This window comes from Vespula vulgaris, chromosome 3 (assembly GCF_905475345.1).
Source record: "Vespula vulgaris chromosome 3, iyVesVulg1.1, whole genome shotgun sequence".
Classification (NCBI taxonomy): Eukaryota; Metazoa; Arthropoda; class Insecta; order Hymenoptera; family Vespidae; genus Vespula; species Vespula vulgaris.
The window spans coordinates 992,834-1,008,582 of NC_066588.1; the positions used below are offsets into that span (position 1 = coordinate 992,834).

The 15,749-nt window shown below is 27.5% G+C and overlaps 3 protein-coding genes across 14 annotated transcripts; 1 reads left to right on the forward strand and 2 right to left on the reverse strand.

The window, feature by feature from the left end:
- Window positions 1-27: 27 nt before the first annotated feature.
- Window positions 28-3,826, reverse strand: LOC127062495 (uncharacterized). The gene is made up of 5 exons (XM_050990837.1): window positions 2,822-3,826; window positions 1,860-2,669; window positions 1,414-1,777; window positions 985-1,327; window positions 28-879 (listed from the first exon to the last, which is right to left on the reverse strand). The coding sequence occupies exons 1-5, from the start codon at window positions 2,947-2,949 to the stop codon at window positions 788-790; spliced, it is 1,737 nt and encodes a 578-aa protein (XP_050846794.1). The 5' UTR covers window positions 2,950-3,826; the 3' UTR covers window positions 28-787.
- Window positions 3,827-3,961: 135 nt separating this feature from the next.
- LOC127062493 (DNA mismatch repair protein Msh2) lies at window positions 3,962-15,711 on the reverse strand. Of its 3 annotated transcripts, XM_050990832.1 has the most exons (15): window positions 15,566-15,711; window positions 15,450-15,499; window positions 7,925-8,048; window positions 7,557-7,813; window positions 7,248-7,415; window positions 6,940-7,128; window positions 6,462-6,856; window positions 6,113-6,327; window positions 5,662-5,979; window positions 5,367-5,588; window positions 5,058-5,290; window positions 4,862-4,953; window positions 4,553-4,775; window positions 4,396-4,488; window positions 3,962-4,308 (listed from the first exon to the last, which is right to left on the reverse strand). In XM_050990832.1, the coding sequence occupies exons 1-15, from the start codon at window positions 15,597-15,599 to the stop codon at window positions 4,150-4,152; spliced, it is 2,772 nt and encodes a 923-aa protein (XP_050846789.1). In that variant the 5' UTR covers window positions 15,600-15,711; the 3' UTR covers window positions 3,962-4,149. The 3 variants fall into 3 exon arrangements, with proteins under 3 accessions (XP_050846789.1, XP_050846791.1, XP_050846790.1); XM_050990834.1 differs by lacking the exons at window positions 15,450-15,499; window positions 15,566-15,711 and adding an exon at window positions 8,458-8,476; XM_050990833.1 differs by lacking the exons at window positions 15,450-15,499; window positions 15,566-15,711 and adding an exon at window positions 8,134-8,287.
- LOC127062490 (filaggrin-2-like) lies at window positions 9,616-15,282 on the forward strand. 10 transcript variants are annotated; one of them, XM_050990811.1, is made up of 3 exons: window positions 9,616-9,767; window positions 10,005-12,912; window positions 13,054-15,282. In XM_050990811.1, exons 2-3 carry the CDS (start codon window positions 10,017-10,019, stop codon window positions 15,030-15,032), a joined length of 4,875 nt encoding a protein of 1,624 aa, XP_050846768.1. In that variant the 5' UTR covers window positions 9,616-9,767; window positions 10,005-10,016; the 3' UTR covers window positions 15,033-15,282. The 10 variants fall into 10 exon arrangements, with proteins under 10 accessions (XP_050846768.1, XP_050846776.1, XP_050846769.1 ...); XM_050990819.1 differs by having other exon boundaries at window positions 13,645-15,282; XM_050990812.1 differs by having other exon boundaries at window positions 10,005-12,471; window positions 12,763-15,282.
- Window positions 15,712-15,749: the final 38 nt, after the last annotated feature.

Here is a 15,749-nt window from a genome sequence, read left to right on the forward strand (position 1 = left end):
AAAAAATATCATTTATATTACTCTAAAATAAATATTAGAATATTTACCTATTTATTTAGCTTTGATGTCGTAATTGTATAAACAATATTCGGGATAATAATTCAAAAGTGTAATGCTTATAAATAATAAACGAAATTCCAGTAAAATAATTGTATGATTATTAATTACATAGAACAGATCATTTTTGTGTGTAATTTATTTTTTCAAACAATAATAAAAAAAAAAATACAAAAATCAATTAATACTGACAATTTAAATAAATATCAATAAAAAATAATAAATTATAAAGATACATTATCGATTTTTTATATAAGTACTTCACTTGTTGCTATTGATATTCAAGTTATAAAATATAACAAACATAACATACAAACTTTTATCTAAAATAATAGAAAAGATATTGTCATAATCAAAGATTTAATGTAGACTTCAACTGCAATATTCTATAAGATATAGTTTTGTATTTATATAATACGAATTTAATGAAAGTAAAAAAATTTGCAAAATGTATATAAAAGTATTACAATAAATATTCATTAAACATTGTACACATCAAAACGTAAATATTCAAATTTTGTTAACAATAATAATGATAATTTTACATTAGCTACTTGTTATTATACATATTATTATTTATTTGATAAACAATATGCGATAAAATATACTCGATGATGATAACTTCTGATTTTTTTGCTTTACTTTCCGATAGATATATGCATTAAAAATGCAAGAAACTTTTTTTGATATGATAAGTAAAAAAATTGCAAATATATTACTTATATTATTCTTATTTTTCTAATGAATCACATCCAAATAATATGTATTCTTCTCGCGATAACCAAAAAGGATTACCTTCTACATATTCGGGTGGTGTTTTATCTATAAGTTATTTAAAAATTCTAATTATTTAAATCTTAATAACAAACGTTCATCATTATTACTATTTAAGCTGTTAGAAGGAAAAAATATAAATATTAATATTACCAGGGTGTGTAGCTAAAGATACATGTGTAGACCCCATTGCAACATTCCAACCATGTGTACCAGGACAACTTCTTATTTCCAAAATTTCACTGTATTCGGGTAACAGTTCTCGCAAATCTTTAGTTAGTCTCGATTTGAAACCAGATAAATCTGTATTACCCCCAGTAAGCAGAATATGTGAAAGGCAATCATGCATTATATCTTCTGGCAAACCAGATGTAACTTCTTTTATTACTTCTGGTAATCCAAGACTAATATACATCATTTCAGGTGCGATATATAATTCTGAACCTAATGACACTCTCTGATACATAGGCTCATTTTGTTCTTCAAACGTGAAATGCTATAAAAAAAAGGTATTACTGTATAGATTTATATATTGTTTTTGGACTGGTTCATATTTATTTGTAAATTGAATTTGATAATTACCCAAAATTGTTTGAATTCATTACAGCTATCAATTCTAAGATTAATATGTTCTTTTATTTTTTGTACTCCTTCCCTTTCCTCATTTTTAATATTATAACTCAGTCTACATCTCTCTTTTACAGCTAGAGTATCAAGATAAGATATTGGAATTTGATGATATTCTTTTCGTTTCCAATGCATAGCTTGTTTCAAGTGATAAGCAACATGCCAACCACCTACTGGTAACAATTTCCAACGTTGAGGCATGACTCTTCCGCCAATTACTACAGCAACTGTTGTGCTTAACGCACCGCTATCAACTACAATACATGTTTCTACATCCAGTATAGCACATGCTGTTAAAGGTTTTGGAACTAAACATACTCTGTAAAGAATATAAATTAGAAATAATGTAAATATAAATTTGTATATTTTAAAAATAATAAAGTTACACATAGCAAAAATACCTTGCTACTTTAATTTCTTGAAATAAATAGTGTAGTAATTGCTTCCTTAACACAGGATGTATAGCCAATGGCTCGCAAAACATGAGTACTGCATTTGGCTTTTTTAATGTTACATTTAAATCCATTTGATGAAACAAATGATCAAGAAAAATTTTAAGAATTAAAAATGTTCCACTATTTAATAAAGCTTCAGCTGGACTAAAAACTTCAATATTTGGTATACCAAGAATTTTTACGGTATCTGTACAATAACCATTTATAAGTTTCTGATAAATAGAATTAGTTTTTGTAAAGGAAAGGTAACTATGAAGTTTAATTAATTTTTTCTTTTCTTTAAATAATTGAAATGGATTACAAAATAGACAAAACAGTCTTGTTGTAGGTAATTCAGTATCATGAAATCCTAATAATTTTAATTTCCTTGCTAATGATTTTCCTTTACTTATTGGACATGTACTACAACTTGGTATATTTGGTATTAATACCTCCTCCTCATGTTCCTTATTAAAATGTTTTGGGACAGCAAACATAGAAAAATGCCTCTTTAAACAATCGGATGGTGTAATTGCCCATGTATATTTATTTCCTATTTCGATTATAACTTTAGCATTTAACTCTTCCACGCAATTCCTTTGACATGTATAGCCATTGCAATTCCAACACTTTGGAAACCGTACATTTTCACCTAATGTAATTATCATATGCAGTCTATAACACATCTCCTTAAAATTGACAGAAAATGATTGTAATTGCTTTATGTCGGGAAATTTAAATTGTACTTGCGATAATAACTGTAGCCACTTTATTTTCCTAAAATAAAAAAATCGATGAAAATAATATCATTATATAATATTTATTAAATATCTTTATTTTACAGATATCTTAGTATAAACAATAATTTATTTATCAACATAATTGATAGACTTTAAAGACTGCTGACGTAAACTTAACCTCCAACTCACCATAAGTATTCGCTACTCGATGTTTTTCTTAAATATTTACAGGTGCTACCAAATGCAATAATATCAGGTACATCGCAATGTAACAAAATTTTTATCCAAATTTCTTCAGGAAAGATAGCAGGATCCATAGTCACTGATAAAAATGATATAAAAAGTATAGTCAACAATCACGAATTAATTTTTCAGAATATTGAATACGTTAGTCAAATTCAAGATTATAATACTAGTAGTAAATTGATTTAAAACTGTTCATCAAACTTGATTTTATAATGGTTTATGCTAACAACGATTATAGGCGTAATTATTAATCGATTGTGACGAACAAGGTTTCATTTTAAAGATGAATGTTTAAACGAGTAGATAGGGAGAAATTTTTGAAAAAAAATATTATTATTTCTTGTCTTTCTATCTCGTATCGTTAGTTCGTAATACAAACATTTGTTTTTATACCTTTTTAACTTATATCAATTTTATTTTTGTTTTTATTGATTCTCTTATTGATTTTGCAAATCTATATGAAATTCTGTTATAAAATCCATATGAAGAAAAAATGTAAATTCAATCGTTACTTAAATAAGCTTGTATAATCTTTTCAATTATATATATATATTTACTTTAACGTGAAGTCTATATATAGAAGAATATAATTAATATTGTAATTAATATTTAAATTAACAATTATTTAAACATTATAAAACTATACGTCCACGCTGAGATATACTCGGGACAATATAAGCGTTTACTCTATATTTATTACTTTTTTATTTTTTTTTATAGATATTTTATAGAAAATAGAATTTATGTGATAATAATAATAATAATAATAATAATAATAATAATAATAATAATAAAATACTTATTATCGTGATTAATCTTTCTTGTGACTATAAAATCGTATATAATTTTATTTTAAATTAATGTTAATAAATGTTTATATAACAATCGGTAATGGTGATATGAATTTTCTTTCTTTTGCCGCAAAGTTTAAGAGGCGCTATAGAAAACTTGTTTTCATGAGAAACGTTGAAAATAACATACCAACAGCGCGAATCCAGATATAATTCTTGACCAATTTTTATTAACAAGATCTTATTTTAAAGACGAAGCTTTAAGGGAGAACATGGAATACTTTAAACAAAAAAATGTTAATAAACGCTTTATGTACATGGAATATAAAATATTTTCGAAATGTTATTATTTCAAATAACTTAATACTGTCATTTAAGCTTACAATTAATAGTATTTAATTAAAAAATATATAAAAAAATATATTCCGCCAATAATTGACAGTATATTTATTTATTCGGCGTACTTAAATTAAAGATAAATTAGGAACTCGCTGATAGTAAGGCTTCAATATATGGATTTTTATGAGAACAAATTTCTGTTTTATATTCTAAGATCTTATCTTTCAGCTGTGCATTTGTTAAAGATTTATCTAGTGTTTTGCATTTATTGAGAAATTCGGCTATCAAACCATCAGCTTCCTATAATAAAATTATGTAAAATGTAAATAAGAATATTATTACGTAGATAATGTAACATAAATCAATAAGAAATTATTATTTTTAAACCTTTATAATTTTTCGCTTTTTTTGTGGACAATTAGATCCTTCAAAAACTGTTCCCTGATAATCCTCTAATTCTGTTTGTTTTCGTTTAGCAAACTGTAATATACATTATTAATCGATTTATCTTATTCTTAATACAAGATATATAATTCAAAATTACCTCTATTACGTTATCTGGAAAATTAGCCATCTTAGCAACATGAATACCAAAGCTTTGATCACAAATACCAGGCTTTACTTTATAAAGTAAAGTAAGTTTATCGTTTTGAATAAGAGCTGTTACGTGTTGATTTTTAACTGTAGGTATTTCTTCAGAAAGTCTCGTAATTTCGTGAAAATGTGTTGCAAATAAGCAATAAGATTTAATTTCTTTTGCTAAATGTCTAAAAAAGAAAATATCATATTATTTAAGAAATAATTCTATTGTAAACAATATACGTATTATTTTAGATTGAAATATAAATTTTACTCTGCTATGGACCAAGCAATACCACATCCTTCATACGTTGATGTACCTCTACCAAGTTCGTCAATAATGACAAGTGAATTAGACGTTGCTGTCTATAAATAATATAAGAGAATAATTATATATATATATATATATATATATATATATATATATATATATATATCTTGAAAAACGTAACGTCATTAGTTTAATATACCCTTAAAATAGCAGCTGTTTCTATCATTTCCATCATAAACGTTGAGAGACCTTTTAATTGTGAATCATCAGCTCCAATTCTTGCTAATATACAATCCAATAAAGATATTGTTGCTTTATCACAAGGGACAAAACTTCCAATGTGTGCCATTAATGCAGTTACACCAGCAGAACGTATATACGTACTTTTACCACCCATATTTGGACCAGTTATAATGTAACAATGAACCTCGTCTAAAATTATTTAAGAATTAATATGAAATATGATAATTCTTGAAAACCTAATATTTCATTAATTTATTATATTGACCTCTTTTGAAATATACGTCGTTAGCGATATAATCTACGCCTTCTTGTATTTCTAAACAAGGATGTCTCACTTGAACAAGATTAAATTCACCGTGTTCGCTAGAAAGCATTTCTGGGCGTACATATGTTTTATGTGCGTTTGCTGCAGCTAAGGCAAATGCCATGAGGACATCAAGACACGCGATAACGTCTCCAATACTTTTAATCGGACTGGTATATCCAGCTGTATAAATTCAATGTATAATAAAATACGTATAAATTCTATTTATCAATATAATTTTTAAATATATAATAACCTGCAATTTCAATAATTTCTGTAACAACAGTTTTTTGTTGAGTTGTATACTTGTCTCTAGCAGCAATATATTCATCATTCAATTCGCTTAATTTATTATTTCTAAATCTTACACCACTTTTATTAGAGTCTAATATAACATAATTTTTTTTATTTCTTAGTATCTTTTCCTCCTTTAACGTTATTCGAAAATAATAACCAAACTGTTGATTAGTTTCCAATTTTAATGATTTTCCTGATTCTAAACCCAAGTCATCAGCTACTTTACTTAATTGGGATTGGACTTTTTCTTCCATTTCATCCATTTCTTCCTTTAGTTCTGTTTGGAATTTATCATTATTAGAATTTATATGCATCTATATGCAATACACATAAAATCGAATCAAAAAGATGTAACGCTCGATTTTTATCTTCTTGAATTATACAAAAACATAACAGCAATCTATTTATACCTTTCAATTCATCGTCAAAATCGGGACGTACTAAAAAATCTCCTTTTTCCGCTGCGTCTAAATCAATAGTCTGTTCGATCATTTGTTGAAATTTATCCATATCATTGACAAGTTCTTTCAATGGATTTATAATCAATTCTTTTAATGCTGTTATATCAGAAGCATCAGAAAGTTGTTGTATCAATCTTGGCAAATGAGACACACTCGTATAAATTCTGCAAGTGAATATATAAGTTTAAAAATATAACTAGTATAATAAAATAATAAATTATTTCTCTGTTACTTCGTATCAAGACATATAATAAAATAGAGGTTTTCTATATTGTAACGTATAACGTTAGTTACACACTTGTAACAGTCTTGAAGATGAGCTTTTTTTCTACATAATTTTTTAGCTAATTGCTGTAAGTCTGGTATTCGTCTTAGATGATCTTCACTAAGAGCAGATCTCAATTCATTGTTTTTAACTAATATTTCTACAATATCATGTCTTTCCTTTATAAGTGCCAAATCTTTAAGAGGCTGTCTAATCCATTGTGCAATTAATCTATGACCTTGTGAAGTTCTACATTTGTCCAATAAAGTTAAAATACTTGCAGGTACATTTCCATTTAAATTAGAAGATACATCTATACGAGGCTCGATATTAAGAGCCTTTATAGCTGCTGTATCCAATTTTAAATAGCGTGATTGTTTTATTTGTTCTATACTAAATTGATGAATATTTCCCTCATCAGATGTCAGCTGAAATTTAATTTTTTAGTATCATATATTTAAGAAAAAAATTTCTCTCTTAAAAATTATAGTTATATGAAAAATATACTTACATCCAAATATTTAATTAATGCAGATGTAGCTGACATAGCTAATGTTAAATTTACTTCAGGTAATGATTGAGCATTTTCTTGCTGGCCTTTTTTAAATTTAATTAATGTATTTAAATCTTGTACAACTGAATCATTAGAAAATTCGCTCTTTTTTCTTAAAGTAACTAAAACATTACTTCTCTCTATTACCTAAAAAATGTATAACAAAAATTAGATAAATCTTTTATAATATTTCATATAATAATATACTATAATTCATATAATAATATTTCTAATTTCATATAATAATATTTCTATAATTTACCAACCTGTTTTAGAGTATCAAACTCATAACTACCTTCTCCTTGGATTAGTAGACATTCTTTTGGATTAAGTGTAACAATAAGTGTTTCTAAATTTGAGAAAGATTCACTATCTTGGAATTCACAAACTGAGAAAGAAGTTGCTACAGTATCAAGACAGCTTAAACCTACAATCTATATAATATCATAAATTATAAAATATTATAAATTTTATTATAAAAATATTTCTATATAAATATACATTAGTAATTTAAATATAATCTATAATAAGTATAATAAATAGTTTTATGATATACAATGGTTATACAAACTTACTCTGGATTTTCCTTCTATTCCCAATTTTACTGCAATTACTGACACTCCCAGTGCTATATCATTGTTAGCAAACAATATATCTTCAAATTGTGACAAATTACCAGGTGATCCTTTATATTCTAGTATCCAGTTTTGGTTCTTTACTGATCCTTGATTGATGTAAACTTCCACCCTATATTGTTTTACTAATAATAAGTCACGTATAAATGCCTCAAAATGACTTTTATTTAATATAACACCTTCAGTTTTATAAGGTTCTATAATAAGAAAATTAAATCCTCAAGTAATAATTTTTTATAATATTATAATTTATAATATTAAATTTTATAATTTTATAATATTAAAATTAAAATTGTATGATGACTTACCAGCACCAAGCATTTTACAAACAGATGTTGTTTTAAAAATTTCTTTGGCAGCAAATAAAGCATCACTTCCATGTAATGTATAATAATCACCTCTGTTAAAAAATCGTATAGTAGAACTTGATTTCTAAAATGAACAAATTAATATTATTTTTTTTTAATAGTTTGTTAATCAATTATATTTTGATTATTAATTTATTATGTATAATAACATTATAATTTTGTATCCAATGCATGTATTAATGGAAATTCTATATGTACATATAACTTATAGTTATTGATGTTATATACAATTGATTAGTATCGCCTTGACCTATTTACGTAATAAACACACGCGAAGTGATAAAAATTATTGATATTAATATTGATATTAAATATACGCAATTTAAGGAAATATATGTTCTAAAAATTAATATACCTTGTTAATATTATTATGTACAAATTTCCATTCGATAAATGAAATTTTATTTTAATTTTAATTTTATTTCTATATATTAATAAAAAATAATAAAATAATAATATTTTAGATATATTACCAGAAGGATATTTCACATAGGACATATAATAAAATTTCTAGAAATGTTTATTCTCTCTTTACTGAGAAAATTTAAAACCTTGTAATATATCTATAGGTCAATGTCTATCAGGAGGTCAGATTGTTGAATGGGTATAAATAAAACATACGAATTCTCGAAAAGTATTGATACACACACTTCAAGCATAAAATAATACAAAAATACATGAGAATAAATTAGATAAGATAAAGAATGTCTTGTTTAAATAAATATATAGCTAAATGAATAATTTATAACATTTAATAGAGCATTGATTTAATTATTAATTTACATAGATTTTATTTTTATTGTACTATATTTGTTACATGTACTTCGAAATATATTTATTGTGTGTTGTGATCTATATTTTCATTACTGATTACTAAAGTAGTACATATTCAGAAAGTATTGGTACAATCCAGAAAATCCACTGACGCCTATAATAATGAGGTCATCATGAAGTATTATTATGATAAAAGATCAGAGTTCATATTCCAGGAAGACAAATAATTTATGTTATAAGTAGGCTACTATAAAATTGGGCAATATGTTTCATTTAATTGAAATTGATGTATGAATATAACTATTAATTGAATATCACGTAAGTTATTGTAATATTACAATAATGATAAATTATATACTTCGTTTTTGTCATATATTTTATATAACGAGTATTTCTTCAGTACATAAGAGTAACCTTGAAATTTGATTTGCTAATCTTGTGAATGAAAGCAACAATACAGTGAAGATCTTATAGACAAAGGATGACTTAATCTGTGACACATCACACTAAATATGGATATACTGTTACCTGGAAGCCAGTGTTACTTTTTATTCTATTTTTATTCTTACACAAATAAAATAAATCATTATTATTTATATTATAACATAAAAACATATAACTTTATATAATTCTACTAGAAAAACTACAATGAAATTTAATTTTTTAATTCATCTTTTTAATAGAAAATTATTTATATGGTTATATACAGATTTAAAAAAAAATAAATAAATAAAAATGAAGTAATATAAATAACAATAAATAGAAAATGTACATTTATATTATATTGTATTATTGAATATACTTTTACCACGAATTCTCAGTGATAAGTAGTATATGAAGTAAAGTTAAAAAATAAGAAAAAACCCAGAATTCTGATATGAAGAAGGGGAAGCAGACATAAATGCTATTGCTGCAATCTGCTTCTGTTATATGTCATCCTTCAATGTTAGTGAGAACATCTTTAGATTAGCAAGTGAATTAAAAGTGTGTCTTGGTCATCTCTTCCAAGGTAATAAAGTCATTTTTTTTAATAATAAATTTTGCCATATTATGACTATAATAGAATATAAAAATTTAATTAATGATTAATTTCAAAGATTATAACAAATACTTCGTAATTAATGATAAATTCAAAAATCATAAGAAATTCATAACTTGTTTACTGTTATTTAAAGATGTTTTATATATATTTGATCATTATGTATAATTTACTATAAAACTTAACAAAATTTCTCTTTTTTCGCAGACCAATCTAAATATGGCAATGAGAAGGATAATCGTTTTATCCATTTTATTTACACAATCATTATCTGCACCTAGTGGTTGCATAGAAAGCTGCACTACTACTTATCAAAAGGTCAATTCTTATAGAACTCATCAAGTATCTAGTAATCTTAATGATCATGCAGATTTAATAACAGATTCAAATATAAGAAACATAAATCATTTGAATCTTGATTACAATAGACCTGGTAATTGGACAGAACAAAATGAATATAGAACAGATGGTGGTCATGGTAAAGTTTATGAAGAGCAAGGACAATATGTTGAAGGTTCAAAACGTGTAAGATATTTTAAAAAGAATTATACTTCCTCATATACTAATACTCATGTAAATAATCCAGATTTAATACAGTCAGAAAGATTAATCAATCAAAACAGATACAATTCTATGCATAATGCTGACAGTCAAAGAGTATATGAGCAATCAAGAAATTCAGAATCATACAGACAAGAACATAGCTATAATAACTTACATAATGATCAGTTAGTAGAATCGTACAGAGGAAAAGAAAGTCATAATGGAAGACTTGAGAATCTTGGAGGATTAGGTGATAGTTTACAAGTGAGTCAACATGGAATGTCTGGTGGTGATTCAGGATTGTTGCAAGGTCAAAATCCATATATTGGAACAAGACCTGGTAATTGGTCTCAAGTTAATACATATAGAACTGATGGAGGGCATGGACGTGTTTTTGAAGAAGAAGGACAATATGTTACTGGTCCAAAAACAATTCGTTATTACCAACAAAATTATACTTCTCAATATAGCACCAACCCTAAACATGAGATTACTTCAAATATACATGACCTGCAGAATACAATACAAAAAGTAAATCAGGAATTCAAAAATTTAGAAACAGAACTCCATCGAACATCCCACTCCAAACATGTGGCCTCAAGTAACACTTTGCATACAGGTACTATGAATTTAATTCAAGACAATGTAACACCTACTTTTAAAAATTATGATCTACAAGTTGCTGAAAGTGCTGATTATAGACATAGAGGTCAAAACGAGTATATGCCTGCTATTGGAACAATATATAATGTACCTCAAGATCAATTGCCAAATAGACAAACTCAACTTACTGTTGAGGATGCATTATACAGAAATCAAGACAATCTATATAATAGAAATAGACCAAATATTCAACATCAAAGACAAGAAACATATATTTCTCAATCTCATACAAATGTTTTACCCAGTCCTGTTCAATCTCCAATCAATGAAAATAGCAATTATCAAAGATACAGAAATAATGAACAGATTGGGCTACAACAAAGAGAGAATTACCAAAGAGAACATTTTGATACACATCAATCACAAATGAGACAAAATTATCAATCTATAGACAGTGTACAACAGAGTAGATTGAATGAAAACATTGATAATTATCCATATTCAAGAGGACAAAGAATACAACATCAACAAGGTTGGGATGCTATGGGACAAAGAAGCGAAATTGTTAATACTAATCCATATGACAGAAACCAATATTCTTCACATCACAGAAGCAGGACATACAACATGGAAGTTGTTCGTACAGTAGGTAATAATTACAATCCAGGCTATACAGCAAATGTACAAGAGGTAGCTACTGGTACACATGGCATTGATCAAGGAATGCAACATGAAGATTGTACTCATGAAATGCAGCACAGTGAGCATAGATATAACAGAAAATATAAACGTAATGCAGACTATCGTCGATATAATCATATTCAGGAACAACAGCAATATGGGAGAATTCCAAAAAATCCAGAACATTATCAACCAGAAAAACTGGCATACAGTGACTATGAACTGCAACATCAATCTTCACAACAACAAAATCAAGATTTAACTCAACAGAGTGAAGACTTGACACAACAAACAAGTGGATTTGATGATTTAACACAACAAACTTCGGGACATTTGGAATTTGGACAACAGACACAGAATCATGGAAATCGCAATAGACATAATCAACATATCGAAGATTTGACTCAACAAAACGAAGATTTAACTCAACAAACAGGTGGATTTGATGATTTAACTCAACAAACATCGGGACATTTAGAATTTGGGCAACAGACACAAAATCACAGGTATCCCAATAGTTTAAATCAAAAATACGAAGATTTGACTCAACAAACGGATGGATTTGATGATTTAACTCAACAAACTTCAGGACACTTAGAATTTGGACAACATACACAACAGACACAGAATCATAGAAATCGCAGTAGACATAGTCAACGTATCGAAGATTTAACTCAACAAAGTGATGATTTAACTCAACAAACAGGTGGATTTGATGATTTAACACAACAAACTTCGGGACATTTGGAATTCGGACAGCAGACACAGAATCGCAGAAATCCCAATAGTTCGAGTCAAAAATATGAAGATTTGACTCAACAAGACGAAGATTTAACTCAACAAACAGGTAGATTTGATGATTTAACACAACAGACTTCAGGACATTTGGAATTTGGACAACATACACAACAGACACAGAATCAGAGAAATCGCACTAGACATAATCAACATATTGAAGATTTAACTCAACAAAGTGATGATCTAACGCAACAAACGGGTGGATTTGACGATTTAACACAACAGACTTCGGGACATTTGGAATTCGGACAACAAACACAGAATCATGGAAATCGCAATAGACATAATCAACATATCGAAAATTTAACTCAACAAGACGAAGATTTAACTCAACAAACAGGTGGATTTGATGATTTAACACAACAGACTTCGGGACATTTAGAATTTGGACAACATACACAACAGACACAGAATCATAGAAATCGCAGTAGACATAATCAACGTATCGAAGATTTAACTCAACAGAGTGATGATCTAACGCAACAAACAGGTGGATTTGGTGATTTAACACAACAGACTTCGGGACATTTGGAATTTGGCCAACAAACACAGAATCGCAGAAATCCCAGTAGTTTGAGTCAAAAATATGAAGATTTGACTCAACAAGACGAAGATTTAACTCAACAAACAGGTGGATTTGATGATTTAACTCAACAAACTTCGGGACATTTAGAATTTGGACAACATACACAACAGACACAGAATAATAGAAATCGCAGTAGACATAATCAACATATCGAAGATTTAACTCAACAGAGTGATGATCTAACTCAACAAACGGGTGGATTTGACGATTTAACACAACAGACTTCGGGACATTTAGAATTTGGACAACATACACAACAGACACAGAATCATAGAAATCGCAGTAGATATAATCAACGTATCGAAGATTTAACTCAACAAAGTGATGATCTAACACAACAAACGGGTGGATTTGACGATTTAACACAACAGACTTCGGGACATTTGGAATTTGGACAACATACACAACAGACACAGAATCATAGAAATCGCACTAGACATAATCAACGTATCGAAGATTTAACTCAACAAAGTGATGATCTAACGCAACAAACGGGTGGATTTGACGATTTAACACAACAGACTTCGGGACATTTGGAATTTGGACAACAAACACAGAATCGTAGAAATCCAAGTAGTTTGAATCAAAAATATGAAGATTTGACTCAACAAGATGAAGATTTAACTCAACAAACAGGTGGATTTGATGATTTAACTCAACAAACTTCGGGACATTTAGAATTTGGACAACATACACAACAGACACAGAATAATAGAAATCGCAGTAGATATAATCAACATATTGAAGATTTAACTCAACAAAGTGATGATCTAACGCAACAAACGGGTGGATTTGACGATTTAACACAACAGACTTCAGGACATTTGGAATTCGGACAACAAACACAAGATCACAGAAATCCCAGTAGTTTAAATCAAAAATATGAAGATTTGACTCAGCAAACTTCAGGAAATTTAGAATTTGGACAACAAACACAACAGATACAAAATTATAGAAATCCCAGCAGACATACCGAACAAAATGATGATCCAACTCAACAAACAGGTGGTTTTGATGATTTAATGCAACATACTTCAGGACATTTAGAATTTGGACAGCAAACACAACAATTACAGAACCAAAGATACTCTACCAGCCATAATCAACAATTTCCAGATGAACAATATTTTCATCCAAGTGTATCTGGGACTGCAGAACAATCAGATATGAATGAGAATAAACCTTTACATTTACTGACACCAGCACCAAAACCAAAATGGAAACCAAGATATACAACTTCTATTCAGTTCACAACTGACAACAGTAAAGATCCAAACGTTGTGCATATTTATCATTCAAGTGATGGTACTGGTCAAACTATTTCATATCCAAATCAAATATCAGATAATTCAAGAGCTAATCAAGAAATTGGAAAAAATAATGAATTATATCCTATATATCTGCAATCTTCAAATCAACAAGAAGTGCCAAAACAGACAAATACTCAAACAGTCGATGAAGAAGGAAATCAGCAACATCAGCAACAAAATCCCCATAAAAGAATTACATTCACTAAAGGTGGACATAGATTTAGACATATTTATAGACAGTCAACACAAAATCAATATCAAAATAATTATGGAGAATCTCAATCTCAATTAAATCAAGATCATAATCCAGAAGAAGTGTATAAGAGAGAAAATCAAAATAATAATCAGCAGAATGAGCCTTCTCAAATTAATAATTCAGGCGGTAAAATAGAACCACGTATTTTAGAAGCATATGGTGGTGGCCCATATGATGCTAATCATAGTGATGATATTTTTCACCATGTAACACAAAATCCTAGCGTTACGTTACCTCCTTATTCAGATGGTATAGATTCATGGGATATTAGAGAAAAACCAAGAGAAGTAATCCCTTTATCTATGACTACAACAGTAATACCAGAAATACCAGAAGTACCGGAAATAACAGAAAAAGTTGAAACAGAAGCTCCACCAACATTCTGGACAAGACTTGGTCATAAATTTACAAATACTTTTGATAAAGCAAAGGAAAAAGCTAGAGATATATTTGGTTAAATATAATTTTTAAATTTAATTCATTTTCAATCTATATCCTATAAAGAATTATAATATATATGATTTATTTACCACAAATGATATATTCAATTGTATATAAGCTAAAATAATATTAATATTCAATTTATGATATTGTAATTTAATGCATTTAAAAAAATTAACATAACACATAAATTGTATCATATGATTTAGTATTATAAAACTTTAAAGCATAATGTATTAAAATAAATACAAAATTATAATGTGTTAATACATGCAGATTGATTTTTTGTAATTTTATAATTATAAACGAATATGTTATCATCATATAATTATTAATAATAATCTAAGCATAAGATAGTTTAACTATATTTCAAACGGTGTCACAAACTTTTGAGACAAAATAAATATTAATATTTCATATAAACGTTTACTTACTTCTGGAAGATTCTTGAAATATCTAATGAAACTGATTTGGGAAGGTGGATCTGAAATATTTAGTTATATATTATTACAACAAAAGAGAGAGCAACTTAAGAACAAAGGTTATTTACCCATACTAAATTGCTGATTTGGTTGTACAGCCATTATTAATATAAAAATAGTACGTTTAATGTTCTCGAAAAAAAATACAATTAATAGAAAAATTAAATAATTGAAAATATATACGTCTCACAATTGACTGTATTGTATAATTACATTTACGCATATTAAGTTCGAGCATGAACGAAGATTTTT

Coding starts and splice junctions, on each gene's coding strand:
- LOC127062495 (XM_050990837.1), bottom strand. CDS start 2,949: ATGGATCCTGCTATCTTTCCTGAAGAAATTTGGATAAAAATTTTGTTA. Junction 2,670..2,821: donor TCGAGTAGCGAATACTTATG/GTGAGTTGGAGG, acceptor TTTTTATTTTAG/GAAAATAAAGTGGCTACAGT. Junction 1,328..1,413: donor ATGAATTCAAACAATTTTGG/GTAATTATCAAA, acceptor TTTTTTTTATAG/CATTTCACGTTTGAAGAACA.
- LOC127062490 (XM_050990810.1), top strand. CDS start 10,017: ATGGCAATGAGAAGGATAATCGTTTTATCCATTTTATTTACACAATCA.
- LOC127062493 (XM_050990832.1), bottom strand. CDS start 15,599: ATGGCTGTACAACCAAATCAGCAATTTAGTATGG. Junction 7,814..7,924: donor TTGTAAAATGCTTGGTGCTG/GTAAGTCATCAT, acceptor TTCTTATTATAG/AACCTTATAAAACTGAAGGT. Junction 4,776..4,861: donor ATTGCTTGGTCCATAGCAGA/GTAAAATTTATA, acceptor TTTCTTTTTTAG/ACATTTAGCAAAAGAAATTA.